The sequence below is a fragment of the Ceratotherium simum genome, chromosome 32, assembly GCF_057802395.1.
Source record: "Ceratotherium simum simum isolate JZ-2026a chromosome 32, ASM5780239v1, whole genome shotgun sequence".
Taxonomy (NCBI): Eukaryota; Metazoa; Chordata; class Mammalia; order Perissodactyla; family Rhinocerotidae; genus Ceratotherium; species Ceratotherium simum.
Window position 1 is genome coordinate 5,041,117 of NC_141931.1, and position 25,914 is coordinate 5,067,030.

Here is a 25,914-nt window from a genome sequence, read left to right on the forward strand (position 1 = left end):
AGAATGGATAAACAAGTTTTGATATATTCATGCAATGGAATACTACTCAGCAGTATAAAAGGAATGAACTACTGATACATGCAATAACAAATGATTCTCAAAACCACTATGCCAAAGAAAAGATGGCAGACAAAAGGGTACACGCTGTACCATTCTGTTTACATGAAACTCGAGAAACAGTAAACCTAATCTCTAGTGATCAAAAACAGATCATTAGTTGCTTGGGCCAGAGGTGGGGAGGAATGAACGAGATGAGCTACAAAGGAACTTTTGGGGATGATGGAAATGTTCCCTATCTTGATTGGGGTGGTGGTTACACAGGTGTATGTCAAAACACATCAAAATGTACACACATAATGGTGTATGTAAATTATACTTCAATAAAGTTTATTAAAATACACACACAGAAGAGGGTACAATTTTAACTCTTGTCTTAGGATTGCCCTAATCTATACCCTAAGGACACGGTAAAACAACTGTCTTCTTAAATATATTCCAAACTAAATGAGTGTATGAAAAGCTATGGACTTCATACTCCTTAGGTTCTTCAAATATAGAATATCAAGTTTAGCTTTCTTGGGCTTGGGTTCTTTGTTTTATGCAACAGAATAACACTAGGACATTATCCTTGAAGTCTCTGCCAATATTATAAATAAAAGTAATATAGTGAGGCCTCTCCATACTGTATATTACCCCTTAAAAAGAGTCCAAGGCAGCCTTCCTCAAGCTAAAAGATGTATCACAAAAAGCATTGAGGTGAAGCTTTAACGTATATTACTGTAACAATATCCTTTTAAGTGGCAGTTATATTAGCTAGAGTCAATATTGGACAAGAGAATAAGAAATTGTCAGTTGATGCAAAACGTATTTAAAACAAACAATCTAACAATATAGCAAAATTTTATACGAACATTTCTTGAATGCTTAAAACATATACTAGGCACAGTGCTTCATATGTCTCATTTAAACTTCCCAACTCTAAGATTATCATCGCCATTTTACATATGGGGAAATTCAAGCATAGGGAGACTAAGTAACTTGGCCAAGGTGACTCAGCTAGTAAATTACAGGACCAATCCAAACTTAACCACTATGTTTGCTTCTCTTAAGAAAGAAATGCTACATTCAAAAGGTGAACCCCAGATGCATTAAAGACCTAAATATGAAAGGTAAAATTACAAAAGTATTAGAAGAAAATCTAGGAAAATATCTTTGCAATTTATGGATTAGGAAGGACTTCTTACTATCCACAAAGTCAAAAATCTGATAGATCTAAATACATTAAAATTAAAGATTTCTGTACGATAGTCAAAGTCAACAGATGATTGATACATTGGAGAAATAACTGCCATGTCTAAAACCATGAAGGGATTACTATCTCAAATACATAAGGAACTCTGGGAAATCAACAAGAAGTGGAAACCCAACCAAAAAGAAGGGCAAAGGATATGAATAGGCCAGACATGGAAAGGGAAACCCAAATGGCTAGCAAGGATATGAAGAAAGGATCAACCTCCTTGGTAAACAGAAAATCATATATTAAAGCAACCATGAGATTCTATTTAACAACTGCCAAATTAGCAAAATGCAGGATGTTGTATGATACCAAAAGCTGGCAAAAATGTGAGAAAATAGGAATTTTTAATACGTTAATGAGGATAAAAATTGGCATAGCCATTTTAGAAATAATCTGGCAGAATTTAGTGATACTAAATATGTGACTAACCTATACCTCAGCAATACCATGCTGGGATACATGTCCTCAGAGAAACTCTTCCACAGTCATTAGCAACATGTAGAAAGATGTTTATTACATAATTATTTGTACCCAAGAGTTGGAGTCAACCTGGGTACCCATCATTAGGGGAATTGGTAAGTAATTTGTAGTAGAAGCAAACCACAAAATACTGCACAGTTAGAAACAATGAACTATATGTATATACAGCAACATGAACAGATTTCAAGTAATGAGGAGTGAAGAAAGTAAAATACATAGCAAAATAACAATTATGTAGATGCAAAACACACAAGAAACTACATAATTTTTCAAGGATACAGATATGACCAAGTACATATATAAAACACATTAGACCAGGCACAAGTGAGGGCTGGGAAGGACAGAGTGAATGGAAGTTGAGAATAGGAAGGAAGAGCAAAAATTATAATCCAAATAATGAGAGTTTGCCTCTAAGTCATATTAAACTAATTCTTTGCATCTGAAATGTTTTAAGTGATATAGTCACATCAACTATTAAGTTTGAAAGATTTATGCAAATAGATTAGAAATCTCTTTTTCTGAGATGACAGCATTCTACACAATACATTTTGGTTTTAACTATGATAAATTTGAAAATTCATAGCATCTTGTTCTTGCTTGTTACCATCATAGATGAATATGCTCAAAATGGTCTAATGAAAGGAATACTGAGCTATGAACCTGAAAAGCTGTAACCTGGTCCAAGCTAACCAGTAATAGGGACTTGGCAAAGTCCTTTTTACCTCTTTGAATCTGGTTGCTCATCTGCACAAGTGCATCTGAATGAGTCTCCCAAATCCCTCCAACTCCCAAATTATTTCATTTACTTTCTTAATTAATATTTATTCATGACATTATTTTTTCTCTCCTCCAATTATTCCCTCCCTCCCCACCCACCCCAAAAAAGTAAAAAACACGAGTATCAAAAGAGATTTAGAAAAGTGATGTAGCAATAGGAATGAATAGCAACTTAGTTTATTAGAGTAGAAAGGAGAAAACACTATTTAAGAGAGACAGTGATTTTCATAGCTTTTTCAAGTATCTAAGGCAGAGCAAGGTTAACTTGAGACCAGGGTTCAATCTACTCCTTGAAGGATTTTGCCATATGCTATTCCACACGTCATTATTACTCCTTCTCAAAACACATGTTCAAGTCTCTTGTGGAGTTTCTGTGTGTCCTAAATTTCAGCTTATCTGTATCAGTTTTCAGACACAAAATCATCTCTAAAGGTCCCTTCCATATTCAAAATGTAAGATTCCAAGAGAATGATGAATTTATTAATGAACAAACTAGTCACACTCAGCATTTAACAAAAATCAAACATTCAATTAGAACTGTGGATTAAATGGACATAAAGACCTTAAGAATGAGGGAAATTAGAATATTATAGGTTGGTGAACATGTATAGCAACTGAGATATCTAAAGAACAATGCTGTTGCAATTTATAAAAAGAAAACTGAAATCAGAATATTTAAAATATCTAAAAAACTGAAATTAGAATATTTGAAAGACTCAAAAAATTGAAATTACAATATTTTTAAAAACAAAATATAGGACTTTCAGTATTCTTAGAATATAACAATAAACACGAGAAATTGACATCATTCTCATATTTATCTTCCATTCACATTTAATTTTAAATATGGATGGGGGAATGGGTGAGGGGAGGGGACTGGGAATTAAGAGGTCACAAAACATCTGTTACTAATAACTCCAGCACAGATGTAGTTGTTACTGCAAAAGAGATGATAAAGGTTTTCCCAGGTTGCCATACTGTAAGGTCTTCTACCAACAGCCACAGTTTATACGTCAAACTCCACATTTCAAGTCTCAGTAAATATATAAAGTTGATTATGAGGAGAAATGTGTTTATGGACAGATAAATGTAATCCTTATGAATATAGAGGTCATGTATTTAATAATAGGAAGATGTTTGACCAAATAAATGAGAGAGAAATAACTTCTCAGAGAGTGAAAACTCAAGAAACTAGTAAGGTTTCACGGCTATAATAAAAGCATACACTTGAACTTGACTTTTTTTGCTCTTCCTTTTGGAATCTTTCAATCTATCTACACCTAAATTGATATACTCTAAAACATGTTTTAACAAAATTAATGACATGAGCTTGAAATGTTAATTTTTTTTCCCTGAAAAAAATCTTAAGGCAAATTTTACTTATTAGAGAGCATTTTCCTATTTAAGTAGTATAGTACACTGCCATATTTTCAAGCAACCCAGTTTCAGGTTAACAAGCAGCATAACCCACCTCCATCAAGGTTAAAATCTAGACATGCTCATAACACACTGAAATTTTTTATTTGGTAAAAATCCTAAGAATGCTTCCTTTAGGAATACAATTCTCAAAACACTGTCCAGCCAAAGGAAAGATTATTTCCTATAGCAATGCCTGTATAACAGATGAGATTTAATTTTAACTGGAGGGCCAGCCCCGTGGCTTGGTGGTTAAGTGAGCGCGCTCCACTGCTGGCGACCCGGGTTCGGATCCCGGGCGCGCACCGACGCGCTGCTTCTCCGGCCATGCTGAGGCCGCGTCCCACATACAGCAACTAGAAGGATGTGCAGCTGTGACACACAACTATCTACTGGGGCTTTGGGGGAAAAAATAAATAAAATAAAATCTTTAATTTTAACTGGAAATGCTACAAAACTTTATCTACTACGTCTATCTCCATTTATTTTCTACTTTTAACTCAAACCTAGTTCAATGATTATTGAGCTAGTAATATATACAACATGCAGCCTTTAAAAAAACCATTTTATTATATTTCTTAATCAGGGAACTTTTCTACTTTAAATTTTTAAAAATTTTCTTTCAACAATGAACTTTTATTTTAGCTTACATCTCTATTAGAAATGAACATACATTTCCCCATAAATTAGTGATCAAGCTGCCAAGATTAAGAAGCCTTTTTCAATCCTATATACTATTTCTACAATTTCGTTAAGTCCTCTAATCTCTCACGGCACTTTTATACACTAATGCATATGTTCTTCCAACATCTGCATGATTTTTCTTCTCCTCTACTGCAACTCAATACAGGTAGTTAAGAGTAGCTAACAATACAACGCCACATGATATTGCATTTGTGTTTACATCTGGCTCTAATCACATGCTTAGAAGTGATTTATACAGGGAAAAGCAAAAAATGGGAAAAAAACAAAAACACAACTATGAGAAATAATTATGCTGTTATTTTAAAAATATCATTTCCAATTTGACAGAACTTTCTCACCACATGCTTCAAAGCTACTAAAATTGCAAATTCAGGGTATGACATTTCAAAAATACTGGATACTAGAGAAAGAAAGAAAAAAGTACTAACCAAATATTTCATACACTTTTATATCAGGGTCATCTTAACAAGTGATTGATGCTTTCAATTTATAAGACACTTTAAGTTTTGCTCCATGTTACAATTATATATGTCATGGCACAATTATATGTCATGGCTGTATGGTAAAGTTCCTCAGCTTATAAAAAAATTCACTAAGCTCTAGGAATTAAGAGAACACCAAATTCAAGAAATATCTGTCAGGAAATGTAAAACTACACACACACACACACACACACACACACACACACGACATCCTAAAATAAGAAATTCACATAAGCTTACCTGATAATTCAGGTAAATCATACTTAATTCAAGATAGGCAGCATTACTATTGCATTATGGTACTGGTATTGGTGCATTTATAGAAACACCATTAAAAATAATTAGGGAAATAAAGACTTCTAACATTTGACCAATGAAAGGCTTCCAAAAGTTTATAGTTATATTAACTTAATTTCACGGACATAAACCAAAAAGACATAACTGAATTCATTGGGTCTCATATGCAGTTATTTATATGTAAAAGTTATAATATCAATTTACATAGTTTGCTGAAAACTAAGAATTCTTTGAATATAAGAATACAATAATTAACAAACTATAGAGAATTTTTCACTGCATTTAGAGCCTCAAAACAAACTTACGTTCCTCAATTTACAATTTAAAATTTAAAATTTATGCACTACTTAATTCTGATTCTTAATTAGAAGGGGAAGGAAAAGATAAAATCTAAAAATCACTAACATCTGAGTGACTGCTGGTTAACATTTTCTTTAGTAGTTGTCTGCCAACTCATGTATATAAGGCTACATAAGTTATGGGAAAATAATTACACAGTAATATCAATCAATTGCAATTTTTCTTACCTTATTTACCCATTTACATCTTTTAACGTCTAAAAACATATTTTCAGGGATCATACTATGAATAAAAAAGGAGGTTAAAAAGTATAGTAAATATGCAAAACAAATATGGGCGAACCATTATACATTCTTCTCCAAACCTAACAATATAAAACAAAACTTGTTAAAAATCCATAATACAACTTGTCTAAAGAAAAACTAAATTGACAGCAATCTCAATGTCAAGATTTAAAAAGCTCAAATTTATAAAATTGTTCAAGTTAAAACATTCCTATTTTTTTCCAGCCTTAGCACACTAGAAAATTCTTAAGCTTAATTTACCCAGGGTTGGTTTTAAATAACAGTAAGACTCAGAATTATACCGAAGGTCCCTATCAACGCAGAGGTCCCAATCAACAGGAGACAGAGAGACTTATGGTACTAGTACACCAATAATCATTTTTGTTAGCATCCTCTACTGGTGGTTTCCAAAGACAGCAAGTGTAAATGGTGCAAACGACAGAAAGATAAGTACCTGCTATTCCATCTAAAGTGAATTAATCAGCATGTGGTCATTAGTACATAGAGTACATTTCTCCAAAAAAAAGAAAAAAAATTAATAATAAGAAAACCACACAGGGAGAAGTGGAAAATGAGAAGACAGATTTTTAAAATACAACAAAGCATTACATTATAAGTGGTAAAAATTGATTTAAGCAATTCAAATGCCACTCCTTTATAGATGACTAACATCATTACCATAAAGTTACATATCAGTGGTTTACCCCTGTCAAGTTACATTACTTGATTCTCCCACTAAAACCCTACTCCGCAGATATATTCCAGAAAGGAAATTAAAATATTTTACTGGAGGCTTAGCAGTAAAATCTGCATACCTTATTTTAAAATGAACAAAAAATGATTTACGTATAAATAACTGCATTAAGTATCTCTATGACTATCTCTCACTGTACACATCACTTATTCCTTCATTAAAAAGATTTGAGTTAACATTTTTCCAAGTAATTCTCTCCAAAAAAACAACTGCAACATAAACATGATCGCGTTGCTAAGACATATTAACCAGAATCTATCCTGAGGTTTCACAACACAATGGCATATAACTTCATTTTTAATTTGCAAATTATAAGGCTTAATCAAGTAGCATGGCTGTAATCAACAGCGATGGATGAAATGCATTTGCGAACAAAAAGAAATACTAGGACAGAGCCAAAAGTGATGAAAATGGAAGATACCTGTGGTAGTACAGTGCTATCTTAAACACCTTTTGTTTTCTGAGAGTAATGCATACTGCAGACAAGACATTTTGTGCTAAACGGCCCCAAATCTGTTTTTCTAATATTAAACACAAAGGAAAAACACTGACAGCAAGCGTGGTAAATAATCCCTCCCTTGAGAATGAAAGCAGCAGACAGGAGTGGGCTGACATACATGCAGGAGAAAACTAAACACCATCTTTTTTCTACCTGCACAAGTTGCCATTTGCTGCAGCGATCGAGAACCTCTTTTTCCTGTTGATTTCAAGTACCTTTCAGGATAGCTTTTTTTCCCTTAAGTCATCTGTTGATATGCCTTATGAGTATAATATTCATATCACAGGATCTTTAGGAGAAAAATCCATTCTTTCCTGTTCAGGTAAACATGTTTACAGCAGCTGCACAGACGCTGGGTGGTTCAGACTCACATGTCACACACATGTCGTCAGCAACAAGAAAAGCCCCTTTCTCTGGCGATGAACATTTTAAATAAGGTAGAGCGAACAGCCCTTTCCGAACCAACTTACCTTTCATAAAGCCACATCAGCAACAGCGGCAACAGCTCAATATAGAACACACTATTTGACGCTAAAACAGGAAATTAAAATTGCAATCGCCTATGCTTCGCTCCTTGCTGTAACAAGTCATCTCTCCACAATGAGGATACCAAATATTAGTTATCAGTCATAACTAATAGACGTCTTTAAAATGAAAACGTTTATTTGAATATCTAAAATCATTCATGAAAGCAGTGATTTTAATGTCGGCTCAAATATATTAAAAATATGTTTACGATTGGAAGGAAACATCTTGAAACAGCTTTAAATCTTCGTATCTGCTTCTCGACAGGAAATCCCACACAAAATCTAAAATTGCCAGGAAAGGTTACAAAACCTCGCGTTTCGCATCCCAGAGGGGAGGGAGAATGGATCCCGAGAGCGGGGGGTGGGGCGGGGGGAGCGCGCGAGAGTTTTCACTTAAACACGTATTTCCTCATTTTCTGGAAGATACAGCGATCCCATTAGAGGCGCATTTATTGCCCTACTCTTAAAAACTCGTTTTTAAAATAACGCAGGAACCCAAAGGAGCCCCTCGGTCCGAAATGTACGTGTAATTCCTTATATAGCCTGGCTGCAGCCAGCGCAGGCCGTTGCCGCCCATTATTATACAAACAGGTACCCGGCCGGCGCGGGCGGGGTCCTCTCCCCGCGCTCCCGCCGCCCCCGGGCGGAGAAGTCTCGCCCCTCTCGCCACAGGAACTGTCCAGACAATAACAATCAGCAGACATTTCGCTGCTGAACCAGAGGGAGAGAAAGCACAGACTCGCCCCCGAGATAAGCAGAAATACAATCAACTTACACCGTCTCTCCAAACTGGAAAAGGCGACTGTGCAACAACAACCACATGTTCGGGTCCTGCTCTCTCGCGCTGTCTCTCCCTCTCCCTCCGTTTCTCTCTCTCGTGTTTTGCTTTTTTTTAACTCTCACGCCAGGCAGAGGGGTGTGTGTGTCCCCGGCACCTCAGCACAAATCAATAAGCACTGCAGCTGCAGCGCGAGCAGCGGACCCGCGCGTCCGTCGGTCCGTCCGCCCCCTCCCCCACCCTCCTTCCACCCGAGACCGAGAGCGCCATCCAAGCTCCATTATCCGGCTTCAGCGCTCCGAGCGTCCGGCCCAGGTAACAACTTCCCCAAAAACCGAAAGAGAAAAAAGAGAGGCGGAGGTGCTGGACCCCATCCCGGCGCGGAGAAGGAGTCTTCCCGGGAAGGGGGGATCTGTCTGTGGTGCTTTCCCGTCTGAGCCCAGGTAACTCCGCGCACACACCCGCTGCCCAGCTCGCCGCCATCCACACGTCCCCCAGCAAGGAGGTGCCCGCTCCCGCCTCGCCGGCTCCCGCACCACCGGGTCCTCCCGCGCGGGGCTCGCCTCGGCGGCCCCAGGCCGGGGGCCCGGAGCTCGATGGCCCGAGGCGCGGGGAGGAGGGGCGCTGAGGGACCCGCGCCTCCGCGCCGCTAATGCCCACTCCGCGAGCGCGCCTCGCCAGCCGGTCCCAACTTTACCGCCGCCGGCCGAGCCCGGGCCGCCCGCCGCGCGCGCCGCGCACACGCGCGCACGGACGACACGCAGCCCACGGCCGCCGCGTCCCGCCCGCCGCGCGCTCGCAGCCCGGCCCGGCCCGCCCGCCCGTTCGGCCGAGCCGCGGGGCCTGGCGGCGGCGCCGGCCGGGGCGGCGGCGCGCGGAAGCCACTTTGCACGGTCAGCGCCGGGCACAAGTTCGTTCCGCGGCTCCCGGGGGCCTCGGCGCCCAGGGAGCCGAACGCGGAGGGGCCGGGAGGCGGGGGAGAGGGGAGGCGCCGAGGGGCGAAAGAGTGGGGAAAAGTGCGAGAAGAAGCAACAGCCGCTCCCCCGAGCCCAGAAAAGTGGCCGGCCGCGTCCGGGCCGCCCGCCCTGCGCCGGGATGCGGCGGCGGCTAACGGTCCAGGGAGGCGGCAGGGGCGGCAGGAGCCGCTAGGCGGAGAGAGACCAGGTAAGAGACATAACGGTTCAGGGAGAGCGAGCGGCCGCGGCGCGGCTCCGGCTGCGGCGGCAGCGGAGGGGGGCAGAGAGCACTACTTTCTACTTTCCCACTCCACTTTGCCCGTCCCTGCCCCGGCCGCCCCCAGCCCAGCTCGCCCCCCTCACCCCCGGGGCGCCCCGGCTGCCCGGCTCCCCCTGACTCCGCCGCTCCCCGGTCCCCTCCGCCACTCACCGTTATTGCGCCGCGGGTTCGCCTGCTTTCTGCGCTTACACCTGGGGCCATCCGCCATGATCCTCTCGCTTGTGTCTAAATGCTCGAGCCACCTCCTCCCCCTCCCTCCCCCTTCCCCCCCACCCCTCCGCCTCCACCCCTCCCCCCTCCCCACCGCACCTGGTTTACGACACTCGCGGCTTTACGACATCACCTTCCTTACACCTAGAGCCGCTCGCTCTACGGCCGGAACCTTGTTGCTAGGGAGAGGACGGTTTGCGGCAACCGTAGGAGCCGCTGAGTTTGAATCGGGGGGGAGAGGGAAAAGTTTCCCTCAGGTGTCGGGGGACGGGGGAGGGGGCGTTAGGAGACTGTGGGGACGTGGCCAGAAGGGCGACAGGCCGGCGGAGTGAGAAAGGTAAAGTGGGAGGCTGCGTGGCGATCCGCCTCTGAACTGGCCACGCCCGCCGCGGCCGCCTGGGGCGCGTATGGGTCTGGCTCCTTCTGCTGGGGACCCTGTGCCCTCAGAGCTGCGCCTCCGGGAGACGGAGCCACCTGCTCTCCCTCGTCCCCGAGGTGGGGCTGCCCCCCCACGCATCGTTTGTCCGCTCGGCGCTCCCCGGGGCCCGGGAGAGGGTCGTGCCTGGCTCCCCGGGGAGTCCCGGGATCAGGGGCACGGCGAGGGGCGGCTTTGGGAAGCCCGGCCTCTGGCGGCGAGGACACGCGCGTCGCGAGAGCGCTACTTGACTCCCTCCCTTCCACGGACGCGCGGGTTTCCCCCGAGAGACCCGGGCTAGAGAGTGATTTCAATTAGGTTGAACTTAAGCTGGACCCAGAGAGAGACGACAAGTTCCGCTTGCAAGCCGCCTGGGCGGTAAGCGGAATGAGTAATACCCACGCTGTCCCTGTCTCACTTCCTCATGCGCGGGCCCTCACCTGCTGTCACCTCGGCCTCCCCCACCCCGCCGCCCCGCCCTCCTCCCCGCTGTCCCCTTAGAGTAGGCTGTAGGCGTCAAGACTTAGAGTTAAGGTATCGACAGGCCACGATTTACCACCTAAATAGGCAGTTACCGCCCTATGGGACCTTAAGGCAAGAAACAGCGGCCGCACGTGTAGCCTTTGAGACTGATAGATTGCTGATCCTATCTCGAGTCCCTGACTTTGTACAAGTTTGGGGATTTCTGAAAGACCGCGTAGATAACACCACAAATACCAAGAAAGTCGTCTTCAGTATTCAGTAGGACTTAGCTTTCCGCTCCTTCCCCCTCCCCCATTCAAGTGAGGGACTGTCTTTGGGACCAACTTTATGGAATAAATGAGCTGAGCTGTATTTCAGATAATATAGTTATGAATTAACTAAGAGTTATTGATAGAGAAATGGAGGAAACTGAAACATGACATAGAGTATTAGAAGTAACATAGTAAGTCGCCCAGCACAGTGCTCTCACATAGTAGGTGTTCGATAAATTTATGCCTATAATTTTTGTTATACCTATGGCAGGATTCTTTATTATGTTAAAATAGTCTTTTGAACACCCTCCAGAATTTTAGAAGATGCATTAATAATCTCCTCAAACCTTTCAACTGAAATAAATTTACAGCTGAAGTCTGGTAATTTAAAATTAGAAAGTTTAATCCTGAATATAGATGAAAATTTTCTCTCCCACGTTGGCTTTGGCATTTTGAGAAGTGAATGCGTTATTTATTGGTGCATGAAATGTGACTGTAAATATTCTGTGCTATACATTATGTCTGTATATCTACTCTCCTCAGTGCCAAGACTAGAATCGTTATTCCTACTGATCATTTTAAGTACAGGCAGTCCTCACTTTTCTCAATACCATGTTGACTGAACGTGTGCATGTCAGAACCAGAACCGTGTCCAGGCTTTGCTTGGTTCACGTTTTTCTTCCTACCCTCTTAAGAGCTGTATCATGTTCTTCAGTTGCCTTCTGATTCAGGTTATAGACTTTGTCTTTTGCTAGCAGCGCCGCCCTCCCTCCCCGCCCCCCCCCCCACAAGTAACTTTTTTATAGCTACCCTAATTTCCAATCAGAAAGGAAAAAAAAAAATACTTTCTAACTGTAGCACAGGAAGTATCCTACATGCCATTTTCTCTTTCTGAAGTGCCTGTCCTGTACCTCCCTACTAAGCTTTCTTCAGTGTTCATCCTCACCTTGAAATCCAAGAGAGAAAGTGAAGGGACAAGCCAAGTAGAAGTCATTTTCTGCCTTACTTTAGTGGTTACTAGTTTAGTTAGCTTGGGCCAGACTTTATTTAACTGTGTGGACAGATACACTGTTTTTTTTGTTTTTGTTTTTGTTTTTTTGCTTGTTCATTTCTGTGCCCTCATCACTTAGCAGAGTACCTAGTCACATAGTAGATGCTCAGTAAGTAAATATTTATTAAATCAATCAATATTGTTGACCTTTCCTGAATGTTTTTGGCTATAAAGTAAGGGTTGTTTATCTGCTTTCATCACATTAGTTCTAAGGAGCAGTTGAAATGGTGGATGTAAAAGCTGTTTACTGTCATTTATATCCTGCATTATTTTGAGGTTAATTGCTCTTCGTTTTAGATAGTCCATAATCATTTTCCCCAAACGATTACCTCTGCTCACTCCTATTTTTAAAATATGCACAGGAAATATTATTCATATCCCAAATCTAATACAAATTTTTAATTTTGTAAACCTGTAATAATTACATATGTTATAAATTGAATATTTGATTAATACACTTTTTTTGCTGTAATGTTTCCAAAATTATTGAAATCTAGACTGGAAAGAAAGCAGACAAAAGTAAATCTCAGAATAAATCGTTGTTGTAAACCTGATGCATATTGTAATGGTTGCTTCTTACACCTCTTAAATATAACTAAAGAAGTGGAAAAAATCTTGAGTAAATTTAAAAAAGGAATAGATTTATTAAAATTTAGACTTATTTAAATAAAAGATGGTGGGGATACTAATAAGAGTTTAACATGTGTCCTGTATTGTTGGTTTTTAGTAATTGTGGTGCCATCACACGTTTTCAATGTATACTCCTATTTTTAACGTCAATGAAATGTTAACACTGTGCTTCTAGCGAGCACTGGGATTGCATATGCTGAAAGGGAGGTATTCTGCTAAAAATGAATTACTATAATCTTTTCTAAATTTACAGGGAAAAATGTAAATGGATAGAATATTTTCAATATTAAGTTTTTTCCTATAAATTTTTCATGAACCCTTTGCACCTATTTGCTTTCCATAGAAGATTTATGTATTAGGATAAAATTTGACATAAAATCATTTTAAGTTTAAAATGTAGGTGTTCATGGTGTTCCACATCGAGCATGTGATTTCCATGTACCTTACTTCCTGAATACATTTGAGAAGTATAACTTATAATATGATTCTGTAATCTTCATCAAAATAAAAAGTTGATTATTTTCATGGAAGGATAACATATTAATTAATTAAATTAATGACATTAACATGTAATCTTAATCTTAGAGCTTTGCAGGAAAAAAAATTTGATAGATGTTATCCATCAAATTTAGAATCCCCTGAAGTTGCTCCTCAGTCTTTGGCTCAAGAGTAACTCTGGATATGTGGTTCACAATGACACAAAAGAGAGCAGTAGTCGTTTCACTGCCTGCAATTTCACCAGATTCTACAGTCCCTGAGTCAAGAAGGAACCATGACTAGGGGGTGATGTAGAACCAACAGTCTTTAGGACCCACATCAGCTTTTCTAATTAAGCCTCCCGGGAGGTAATAGTAGGGACAGATGTTTTCCGCAAACCTCCATGTGGTTTTATTATATATTGCACTACAAAATGGTTTTACCCCTGCTGGAAAATAAGACTCCTATTTTTAATATGTCAATAAAGTGTTAACACATGGAGCTTCTTATTTGGGGGGCAACTTTTAGAAACATGTCTAATATAGCGAGATGTAAGTATAAATAAATGTAGAGAGAGAGATTTGAAGGATATTAATGAACATCCAAAAGTTTGTTGTTAGTGCTGTGGAGTGGATTCCAACTCTTAGCACCCCTGTGGACAACAGAGCAGAACCCTGCCTGGTCTTTCTGCTCCATCCTCTCACCTTCTGGTGCTGTATCAGACAAGGCTCCACTGCTGTTCACAGGGTTTTCATGGCCAGTGTTTTCGGAAGTGGGTAACCAGGTCCTTCTTCCTAGTCTCTTAGTCTGGAATCTCCACTGAAACCTGTCCACCGTGGGTGACCCTGCCGGTATTTGAAATAGCGGTGGCATAGCTCACAGCATCACAGCAACACGCAGCCGCCACAGTAGTACAGCCGGCAGACAGACACATGGTGTGGTTCCCTGAGCAGGAAAGGAACCTGGGCCACAGCGGTGAGAATGCTGACTCATAACCACTAGACGACCAGGGCTGGCACCCAAAATGTAAAACTAATCTTTTCCATAAAATCACAATAATTAAGACAGATTGCTTTCAAAGGCTAGCTCCACAGAAGATAGATTATAGTTTCTAATATTGATATCACTTATGAACATGATTAGAATTTTTTCTGTACTTAACTATAGGTAGGTAATTTGTACTAGAGAGCGCAACATACATATTTTGGATTTGAGTGAATTTTAAGTATCTACAATGATATCAGGCGTCTGATATCTGGTTCCTGCTGCTGTTTTTTCCCTCTTGCCTCCACGTATTTCTTTTCTCTGGCATCTTGACGACTTTGAGCAGCTGACTGATTCTGTTACAGTATGGCTGGTATCTTTGACCTACAGCCCTGGCCTTCTATATTCCATGGATCCTCAGTTACAATCACTGCTACTGTTCAATCCTTGGACTATGTGTATTTAGAATATTTGCAGTCAATAACAGGTTTTACATGTCCTGCCATTGTGTTAAACTCACAAGAAAAAGTCAGCAATAGGAGATACCCTGTGCTTAAATATACCCACAACTTTAAGATCCCTGGTCAGACCCTTCTCATCCTTTCATCTTGTGCCTCTATTTCTTTACTCACTCTCCTTATCATACTTACATAAATAGATCACACACTGTACCCCTCTCTACTGTTTTGCTTTTTAATCATTCTTTCCTCTGTCTTTCTTTGTCCCAGATCTGACACAGCTCTGTTCAGGTCAATTCCTTTTCTCTTTTGGTTCAAGGTTTTTTGAATCATTCCAACTCTGTAAAATGCTTTGCTTTTTCATATTTTGCTGGTTATTCTCTGTCCCTCAAAGTCCATTCTCTGCCTTTCCATGCTCTGAGAGGCTGATTTCTGTGGACCACATCACCCAGGCTCCTTTGCCCTGGTGTCTGTTTGGTTTCAGCCAATTTGGAGGCATTGGCAAATGATCAGAGGAAAGGAAGAGAGAGAGGTCAGGATATTTATTTCACCTTCCCCCGCACTCCCTCCTGCCTGTCTGTGGCTTTTGGCAGTAGCTTCATTCCTCTACCTAAGGCCATGTCTCTGGTCAGACAACTCTGACCCATGGCTATAGGTCTTGGCAAGTTCTAGAAACTGCTTCTTCCCTGTGTCCCTTTAGGCCTAGGAATGGTAATGATTTCCTCCTGTTGCAAGTCCTTGGGTACTTTATCTCTTACTGGTTCCCTTAAGCCTGCCCACATCTCTGTAAACAGTCTCTTCATCAGACTCTTCAATTTATCCTTTGAGTGTGCCATTTGTTTCCTGGGTAATACACATATAGAAATAAAATGTATTTTTTCACCTTATTTCTTGTCAACAAAGAATTCTGTTTCCATTAATTACAACACTGAAGTTTGAATATGATGTAAATGTCTTAGGTCATTCGTTGACCAAGTATATATTCATGTTCTAATGTGTGTACATGCAAAATCTGGCAAATACTTAGAGATGTGTCAGAATCTATTACATAGTAATTGTTCACTAACTGTGGAATGAAGGCCCCTGGCGTAATTGGTCTAAAATCTAGGAGAGACTACGTTTATATACTTAAAACAAAGAGGGGGGAAAGAAATCACAATACTGCAGTATTAAGGTGGAGATAGCTAGTTGTCCCCACTATGTTTCTTCCCTTTTTAGTAATAGAACCCTCCATTCTTATCACATGGCCACTTGAATGGTCCTTGCATGTACCTAGGTGTTACTGGCCAGTGAGATATCAGTGGAAGTGATGTGTACCACGTTGAGCAACTGTTCTGAAGGAGGTGGTTCACCGTTCTTTCCCTTCTTCCTGCTGGTTGGAGTCAGACCTGCTAGCTAGAGCTCCTTAAGGTTAAGGAAGGCAAAGCAAAAAGATTGAAGAGGTCTGAGGAATCCTTGACACTGTAGAGTACCATAACCAGCCCTGGCCTTCCTACCTCTAGGTCTCTCTTATAGAGAGAGAAACTTAGATCTTCTTTAATCCAACAGTATCTTAGGTTTTCTGTCATATGCAGTCAAACAAAGTTAATCCTTTTCCATGTGGGTATGTGTATTAGTTTCCTATCGCTGCTGTAAAAAATTACCACAAACTTAGTGGCTTAAAATGGCACAGATGTAGTCTTAACAGTTCTGGAAGTCAGAAGTCCAAAATGGGTCTCACCAGGCTAAAATCAAGGTTTTGGCAGAATTAGGCTCCTTCTGGAGGCTCTAGAGGAGAATCCATTTCCTTGCCTTTTCCAGCTTTTAGAGGCCACCCACATTCCTTGACTCATGGGCCTCTTCCTCCATCTTCAAAGCCAGCGACATCAGGCAGAGTCCTCATCCTCCCAGCTTACTAGTTCTATTTCTGCCTCCCTCTTCCATTTATACGGGCCTTTGTGATTAAATTGTGTCCACCCAGATAATCCAGAATGTGTCCCTATTTCAGGGTTAGCTGATTAGCAAGCTTAGTTCCATCTGCAACCTTAATTCCCATTTGCCGTATAACCCAACATATTCACAGGTTCTGGAGGTTAGGGCGTGGACATCTTTGGGGGCCACTATTCTGCCTACCAAAGTATATAAGCTTCAAGTTTCATGATTGAGGAGTATGTTTTTATTTATTTGATTATTTTTTAAATTTTTATTTATTTATTTTTTTGTGAGGGAGATTGGCCCTGTGCTAACATCTGTGCCAATCTTTCCTCTATTTTATACGTGGGACGCCTCCACAGCATGGCTTGATGAGTGGTGTACGTCCACACCTGGGATCCAAACCTGTGAACCCGGGCCACTGAAGTGGAGTGCACTGAACTTAGCCGCTACACCACCAGGCTGGCCCCGAGAAGTATGTTCTTATTGATTGTTGACTTACTGAATATTGTTTTTTGTTCGTCTTTAAGTTATAAGTAGCTTTAAAGCATTATGCTGATTGGTCATTACTTTTTATATAACATTTAGCATTGTGCCACATAGAAGTTTTAATCATTACTCATTGGTTCATTTATTCAAGTAATATTCTTGAGCATATTCTATGTGACAGATGCTGTATGAGGCTATAAATGCTTAATACAGTCCCTGACCTCAAGAAGCTTACAAGTTTGTGGAAGAAACAGATTGACAAAGAGGCTATTACACAAATGTCCGAGAGATATAGCATACGTAGGAGAGACATATAAACTAACCTGGAGTCAAGGAAATCTTTCTTGGAGAAGTGATGGAATTTCTCAGAAGAGGAATGGAGAGAAGAGTGTTGAAGGCAAAAGTCGCAGCATAGGCAGAAATCACCAGATGACAGGACAGTGCTTTTGGGGGGCAAATCCAATAGAATGAAAACATCAAATAAAAGGAATACATATTCCAGGTGAGGCTGCAGAGGTAGGTAAGCAGGAACCAGATCAGACGAAGATGCTAAGGATTTGGGACCTTATACTGAAAGCAACTGTAAGCCGTGAAAAGGTTTTAAAAAGAAAGTTAAGAGTGTCCACGTTACACAAGATGTTAATTATTGTTCCATGATGGAAAAGAAAAAGTGAGCAGAACAGCATTAAGAGAACTTGAAAAGTTATTTTTTTCTCCTGAATATCATTTATAAAGGAATAACTCAGCAAGGAAGAGCAATACAAATACAAGATATGGCTATCTAAATGAAGCACAGATGAAGAAGAATGTTTCTAGATTATATTAACAAGTAGTGTAATACTGTTCTTAAAACTTAAGCAATATAAAGTGTAATGAATATTTCCCATGTTTACAATATTAATAAAATTGTTTCCAGTTGCACATTCTTGTAGTGGTCTTTCCAGCTTCTAATACTGCCTTAGTACATGGCAGACCCCCAAAATTATATGATAAATAAATGATTATTTAAAAAGAGTCTCTGGGGCTGGCCTGGTGGGGCAAGAGGTTAAGTGCGTGCGCTCCACTGTGGTGGCCCAGGTTCACCGGTTTGGATCCCGGGCGTGCACCGGCCCACCGCTTGCAAGCCATGCTGTGGCGGCGTCCCATATAACGTGGAGGAAGATGGGCACGGATGTTAGCCCAGGGCCAGTCTTCCTCAGCAAAAAAAGAAGAGGATTGGCAGATGTTAGCACAGGGCTGATTTTCCTCACAAAAAATAAAAAAAAATAAAAAAAGTCTCTAATGTATCCTTTAATACTTGCTATTTTTTCCACTATTATGTTTACTACAGCATAAAAGCTAACATCCTCCCCTTTAGATTCTGCTGTCTTCCAGATTACCTTACGTATTTCCAAGACAGCAGATTAGTTTTCTTTCCCTAGATTTCAGATTATCTCAGCAATTCTTCAGGTGCATTGGAATTCTTGGGACCCAGGCAGCCAGCTCCACATAGCTGCTAATTCCCTCACATCCTTCACAGCTCCTTGTACATGTCACTGTTGTGGCATTTATCACTTTTACTGTATGTTTTACATCTGTCTCCTCTGCCAGTCTGAACTTTTCATCTTTGTGTTTCCCCCCAAAAGCAATGCCTGTCTAGTGGGAAGCACACTCAATAATTATAGAAAAGAGAGAAAGCTCCTGCGATTTGTGAATCGTTCCGGCACTGGGGCTTTGTGAAGAGCAAACGAGCTATTGTATGTGAAGTGTTTACATAGTGCCTGGCATGTGGTAAACAATAAATGATAGGTAATGAAAACAACAAAAGCAAATTCTCAGGCAGTTATCAGAGTCAGATATTAAGAACATAATCCACTAGAATTCCTACACAGTGCTTTTCTGTTAAAGGCTAGCATATAATTTTTAGCCCTGAAAATGTCACTTCAGGCAGAGGTGAAATGATTCTAATTAAAGGGCAAAAAGAAGAAATGATACTAACATGTTTATTTAACATTAGTTGGCATATTTCTTATATTGTCTAGAAATTCTGTTGGCTTATGTTAGCTATATTATCTAAGGAATTGTCTATACAACAAGTAAACTTACTACCGTGGGATAAATAACACAATTTGCAATGCACTTAGGTGGCATGTGGCACTTTTAAAAAATACAAGTTAAAGATTATGAAAGAAGTATTAAAACTGTCTTAGTTTCGTTTCTTGGTTTGTACGTAAACAGACACCAATTCAAACAAGCCCAAGTGCAAAAGGTAGGAATTTATAATAAGGATGTGAGTTTTGGGTTTTTTTCCATAGAATCCAAGAGTAGAACAGCCAGGCCTCAGAGGTGAGGATTTGGAACACCTTTAGATGTGCAGGCAGGCCCTCTCCGTTTCTTACCTCTATCTCTGTGCATCTGTTTCATTTTCATTCAGGACCTACTGCTGTGCATGAAGGTGCTACCAACTCAGAAGAGGTATGAGGAGACGCTTAAATGTGTCCGCTATAACCTTACACAATGCTTAAAGACAACCTTCCTTATTCCTACCCCAACACTAGTATGTTCAATCTTTTTATACATGTGTAGTTCATATAGTTATAATAGTGCCTAGTTTTTGCCATATACATATGAGAACTACATATAATTTAGTATTATGCTGTTTTTACTTAACATACACCCATTTCGTTTATACTTGAATTTTTTTACTTGACTGTAATATTCCTCAAATTGATACACTGTAGTTTACTAAACCAGTTACATACTGTTGAACATTTAAATTACTTCCAGTTTTTTTTTGTTTTGTGAGGAATGAACAGTCTTGTGGTATAGTTTTTGTTTGATTGGTTTTTGAGCATTTCCTGGGAAAATACTCTCAAAACTGGAATTATTTAGTCAATGAGAATGAACATGGTTGTATCTTTTTAAACATATTGTCAGCTTGCTTTTGAAAAGCATTGTACTGATATATGATGCTACTAGAAGTATATGACAGTCTGTCTCACCAAGATTAAAATTTTTGAAAATTGGTAGCATATTCATACTGATTTGAAACATGAATCACTCAACATTTTAGAATATGTATATAGGAGAACACTTACGTTGACTAATGATGAACATATATAAATATGTAATAAATTCTGTACTGATGAAACCAATAATTATTCCAGCTCTAGATCTTGAGATCTATTCAAGCTCTTTCATGGCTAGTATTACAAAAAAAATGTGTGTGAGAGAGAGAGAGAGAGTGTGTGTGTGTGTGTGTGTATTTATTTATTTAACATTCCCTTATTAGTAAAAGAACAGTTTGCATTTCATTTAGATTCTAATTAAGGTTATCACTGGATTTTTTTAATTAAATTTTTTAATTAAAAGTCTAAGTATTTAGAATTTTACAAAAATTCTTACAAAATTTAAAACTTACAAAGTTTTAAATTCTTGTTTTCTCTTATGAAATAACCTTGCAATTAACTGCAAGGGTCCCTTTTATATGCTAGCAAAGGTTAGCAGTTTTGGAATTCTTGAGTAAGTATACTTGACTATCAAATAAATTGGAGAGTAATCCAAAGGAATTCCTAGGAATACTATGCAATCATTTGAAAAGAATGAAGCAGCTGATCTGAAAAGCTCTCAAAGATAATTAAAGTTAGATAAAAAGGCAAGTTAAAGAACAGTGTGTATAGTTTGATACCATTTATTTTATATATATATATACACACGTATAAATATGTATACACACAGTTATACACACTTATACATCTGTAAGTGTGTAGATTATCTGTGGAGGGACATGGTAGCAGTGTCTGTCTCTGCAGAGGGGTCGTGGGATGCAGAAGAGAGAGACTTACTTTGTACTGACTGTCTTTGTACCTTCTGAATTTTGTATCATGAACACATCTGTTCAAAAACATGAATAATGGTAATTTTATAATAATCGAAGGGCTAATCCTCCTGAAAACTGTTCTGGGTGTAAGGTTATTCACTACACGGTGGTGCTTGTAAACTAGAAAGACTGTAATAGTCAAAATCGTGATGTGATTCCATTTCAAGCTGTAAGATAGAGATATAGTCAACTCTTAGCCCTGCTAATGGGCGTAGGCATAGCATGGTCTGACAAGTTACAGATCTCTGTTAGCCAATATTTTTACTTTAGATGCACATCCAAACCATACAATTCTAGCTTATTTCCCATTCTGCAGGTTTTCTATGGTAAATTCTTAATCTCCGGTGGCTTTTCTTCTCTTCTATCAAGACTGCCTTCATCTGGCAAAGCACACTTAGAGAATGGAAGAACAGTTTAGTATGAGCAAAAGATGAATGAATGAATGAGATTTGAGAGTCCACACTCAGCTCTTCACTGTGCGTATAACCTTGGACAAATCACCTCACTTCTCTGAGCTGGAGTTCCTTCTCTGCAGAATCAAACCAAATTTTCTTTTCATAAGCCAAAATTCCATACATATTCACAGGGTTTTGGTGAGTATCACATGAGATCATGTGTGGGGAAGTTATTTTGAAAGATGTAGAGCTTTGAAGTTTTACTGTACAAATCTGCTATATAAATATAAAAGCTCTTCCTAAAGTATTAATGGATTTTGAAAAATTAGCTCTTACGTATTTTATTAGGGCCTCTATAATATTAACTCACTTCAGTAACATAAATTGAGTAGAGTATTTTTAATTTCTCTTGTTCACTCTCTGGAGGTGCTTTTAAGCAGTGAAAATGTCAAAAACAAACAGATGCAAAAGCAGACAGATAGAAAAGGCAGAGTAAAAAAGGATCTGAACTGAAATGGTATATCAAATATTTGACTATTATGTTAAATCTGCCCTGATAAAGTTTTGAAAAATATTTGCTTTTTATTTCTAACGTTTTTTGCAAAGGACTGACTTTGGTTTTATGACCAGTTTTATCTCTGAAATTATCTGCCTAGATTTTGGCCATGTTGTTCTATTAACTGTCAAATGCAATTGAATTTATTCACATTTTTCTTTCTAAGTTAGTTTATAAAGTGTTCCTACAGACCATAAAAAATGCCAACAAAGAGCCAAGTTATTATTTTATTCCTAGCTTTAGTATTGTTTTATGTTGTTGCTGTAGAGGTTTAGATAATTTTGTTGTTTTACCTTCAGTAGCGATATTTTAGTTACAGGTAAAGTCATTCCTAGTTAAAACTCATGCACATTTGGAATCCACATTCTTTAACATGTTTTGCTGTTTCTTACAGCTGGCAATTTACATTATTTTAATGTTGTAAATAGTTGTGGAATTTAGTCATTTTATGTACATTGAATTAATTACTGTCATTAGATAAGTATCTTTTTTCTTTAGTGGCTCAACTTATTTTCTGATTATACCCATTTAATATTGTACTTTTGATTGGTAAAGTCACCAACAAATATCTGTTACTGTTTCTCATATATTATAATAATATGAAAGATTTTCTGGCAGATATTTTCATTAGCTATCTGGTAACATTTTTAGTAAATGCCAAAAAGTAATATATGAATATAAAACATGAAATGTGCAGCATAAACTTTAAAAATAGCAGAAATGGTTAGGAGAAGAAATTACTGAGAAATTGTCTGCTAAAAGAAAATGATTAAAAACATTAACTATATGAGAAAAATATAATTAGTCTCTTGAGATGATCAAATAAATTGATTAGTTCCTCTCTGTTTTATTTTCTGCACCAGTGGAAGTCATAATAAATCAAGAAAATGTATGGCCTGATTTTTTTTTCCTTGTTACCTAGCGTACTTATATTTTGTCCTCCCTTGAACTCACTTTCTCCAGACTTTGGATATGTTATGGACATAAATCAAAACCCTAAAATCCACTTTTGGTGGATGATGTTGGTTTTAAAGCTTGTCCTTGTCGCATCTGCTCTCATTCCGTTGCTAGTCAGCATCAAACTGACCAAAAGGCTATCAACCAGACACAAGCATTTAATGCAAAGAATTTGACAACCCATTAGCTGGAAAACACTCCCCTGAATAATTCAAAATTGAGTGACACTTTCCCCCCGTATATAAAATTGTTCTGTAGTTCCATTCATTTTTGTATTTCTCCTTTGTGTATCCTTGGGAAACACAGATCAGTGATGTAGCAGCAAAAGACATCATGATACCACGTAGGAAATGAAGACTTGGAAGATTCTTTGGACTTCTTAATTTCCAGGCCACTTGATAGCAGATACAGTTCATTACACAGGAAAGTTGCTTTATCTTGGGAAAAGAGGGTGCTGGGGGTGAGGGAAAATGAGTTAGTCACCAATACAGTTCACCGTGCAATTCAGTCATTTAGATCTAACTAGAGAGTGATTGCTGCCATGTTGAAGATAAGGAATGAAAGCTTCTTTCCACAATAAAATGATGAATCATCTACCCCCTGTGTTTAGATTCTAGAATGAAAAAAAGTAAAAGGAGGGAAGGAAGTGTCCTGTGTAAGGAAAAATTACCACACACTTACCAATTTTAATAGAGAATACAGAATTTGTAGAGCCTTTATAATCTACTTCGCTTGGTTTCATTTGGGCTTCATTACAGTGCTAATAGATATTATTTCCTTCATGTATATAGAAACAGATTCAGAGAGGCTACAGTCACACAGTTCACATAGTCTAGACTGGGGCTCAAACCCAGATCATACCTACAAATCCCATTTAAATTCTGTTGTACTCAGTAGACATAAAATCACATCCAGGGCTGTGCCAAGACAAGATTTTAAAGTGTAAAGAAAATGTTACGGCAGAAAAAGAATTATGAATAGAAATATTTTAGTGAATATTTTGTGAGTCAATATTTCTATAATTTTTCTCATAATGTACAAAATTTTGAAAGACAATTCTTTCTATACTCCCTCTTCTCTGGTTGAGCAGTTCCATGAATGCAAGACTTTCCCTCCTGCTCCCATGTTTCAGATGATTTTTCTCCCCACCCCACGTCCTTCCTCATCCGCCTTTTATTCCTCATTAATTCCCCTAGTCTCTGACCACTCACCTCAAGTTTTTATCATCTTTATTTCATAATCAATTGTTTTATGTGTTATCTCTCATGCTGTATTATAAACTCTTTTATGATAGAGACCACCACCAATAACTCCTGTTATAGTGACAAGTATATCTGGAAAGTGTATATATTTTAAATATGTTCTGTGGCTGGTATAGTAAAAGAGTCCTAATTGGAAGCTGATATGGGGGGAGATCACAATTTGTCTCAGAGTGAAGTGGAACTTAACCTGATAGGAAGCAAAAAAGCTGAAAAAGTGGTACCCCTTTTTAAATGAGCTACCAGGGATTAGCCATCACATTTTAATACCATTCTGTATGGTGTTAGTATACCTGAGTTCTGAGAGCCAAGGAGGAAAACACTGATTTTTGGAGCAAACATCTTTAACATAACTAGGCAAAAACAAAACAGAAAAATAGCGGTCAGAAGTTGATAGATATCCACCGTCCAAAACAGCTGAAATTCTGCGTTAGAATTTAGTAGCTCTGTAATGGAAAGGGATCTAGATTGTCTGCGAATGTGAGGACACATGACAATACATCTCTAGAGTTAGGAGACAGAAAAGGTCAAGAATATATCTTCTTTTTTTTTTTTTTTAAAGATTTTATTTATTTATTTCCCCCCCCCCCCAAAGCCCCAGTAGATAGTTGTATGTCATAGCTGCACATCCTTCTAGTTGATGTATGTGGGACACGGCCTCAGCATGGCCGGAGAAGCGGTACATCGGTGCGCGCCCGGGATCCGAACCCAGGCCACCAGCAGCGGAGCGCGCACACTTAACCGCTAAGCCACGGGGCTGGCCCAAGAATATATCTTCTATAGTGAATACCTCTAATGGGGAAAACTAAGAGTTGCAAGAAAATCTAATATTACATTGTTGCTAGCATAACCCACAAGCAAAAAAGATTCTTTTGAAACATAATTTAAAAGATTTTATTTCAGTGTAGTATGTGGATCCAAGAGGTCATAACTATAGTAGTTTCTTTTGGGCCAAAATAAATTGCCAACCAAATACAAAATGAATTTGTGAAACTTGCAAGGTATTGTACCTTCAGTATGCACATTTTAAATTAGCCAATAGAAAAATTAAAAAATGGTAGAAATAGAGGTGGGAGGAGGAAAAGTTTTTTAAGATATCACAAGATGTTGTTGTTGTCACAGAAGGAAATGTAAACAGCAGGGCAAAATGTCAAAAAGATGTATCACAACATCATGATAACATGTTTTTTTGAAACCAGGACTGTCTGTAGTCAAAAACAAATGACTGTTGAGTAGGAAGAAATCAGAAGCCTAGAAAAAAAAAGTTTTAAAAGTAAAAGTAAAAAAGTTTAAAAGTTTTAAAGTAATTGTGTCTCAGAACCAAGACTGATTTCAACAAAAGTAAAGATAGTTTTATGCAGACACACAGACATATGCATAAGATGTAGTGACTGAGAATTTTAAAGGGTAAAATGAGATGAACAGCATATTAACTGGATATCTGAGGAAAATGATGACAATGATAAAAACAAAAGGGCTTGGTCAGGTTATCCAAGAAAAAAAGCTGGAAAGAATGTAAATATAGATACAGGTAATTATTTTCCACAAAGAAATGTCAACAGAGAAAGAATACCTTTTAAAAGTCATCCAAGTCATTAACAAAGATCTTAGAACGAAAGAAATTGTAGTGAAATAGAAGGATTATTTAAGGAATTTCTGGGTAGAGCCAACTACTGGTTTAGGGCATAAGAATTATT

The 25,914-nt window shown here is 39.1% G+C and overlaps 1 protein-coding gene and 1 long non-coding RNA gene across 3 annotated transcripts in view; one reads left to right on the plus strand and one right to left on the minus strand.

The window, feature by feature from the left end:
* Positions 1 to 10,040, minus strand: part of ZEB1 (zinc finger E-box binding homeobox 1) — a 180,937-nt gene extending 170,897 nt beyond the window's left edge. For both annotated transcript variants that reach the window (XM_014783560.2, XM_004425250.2), the window contains exon 1: positions 9,983 to 10,040. In XM_014783560.2, the coding sequence (XP_014639046.1) occupies positions 9,983 to 10,040 (58 nt within the window). The remainder of the gene's footprint in view (positions 1 to 9,982) is intronic.
* Positions 9,609 to 25,914, plus strand: part of LOC147912945 (uncharacterized) — a 71,895-nt gene continuing 55,589 nt past the window's right edge. Inside the window, exon 1 of the long non-coding RNA XR_015549318.1 lies at positions 9,609 to 9,760. This is a non-coding gene — a long non-coding RNA (uncharacterized LOC147912945). The remainder of the gene's footprint in view (positions 9,761 to 25,914) is intronic.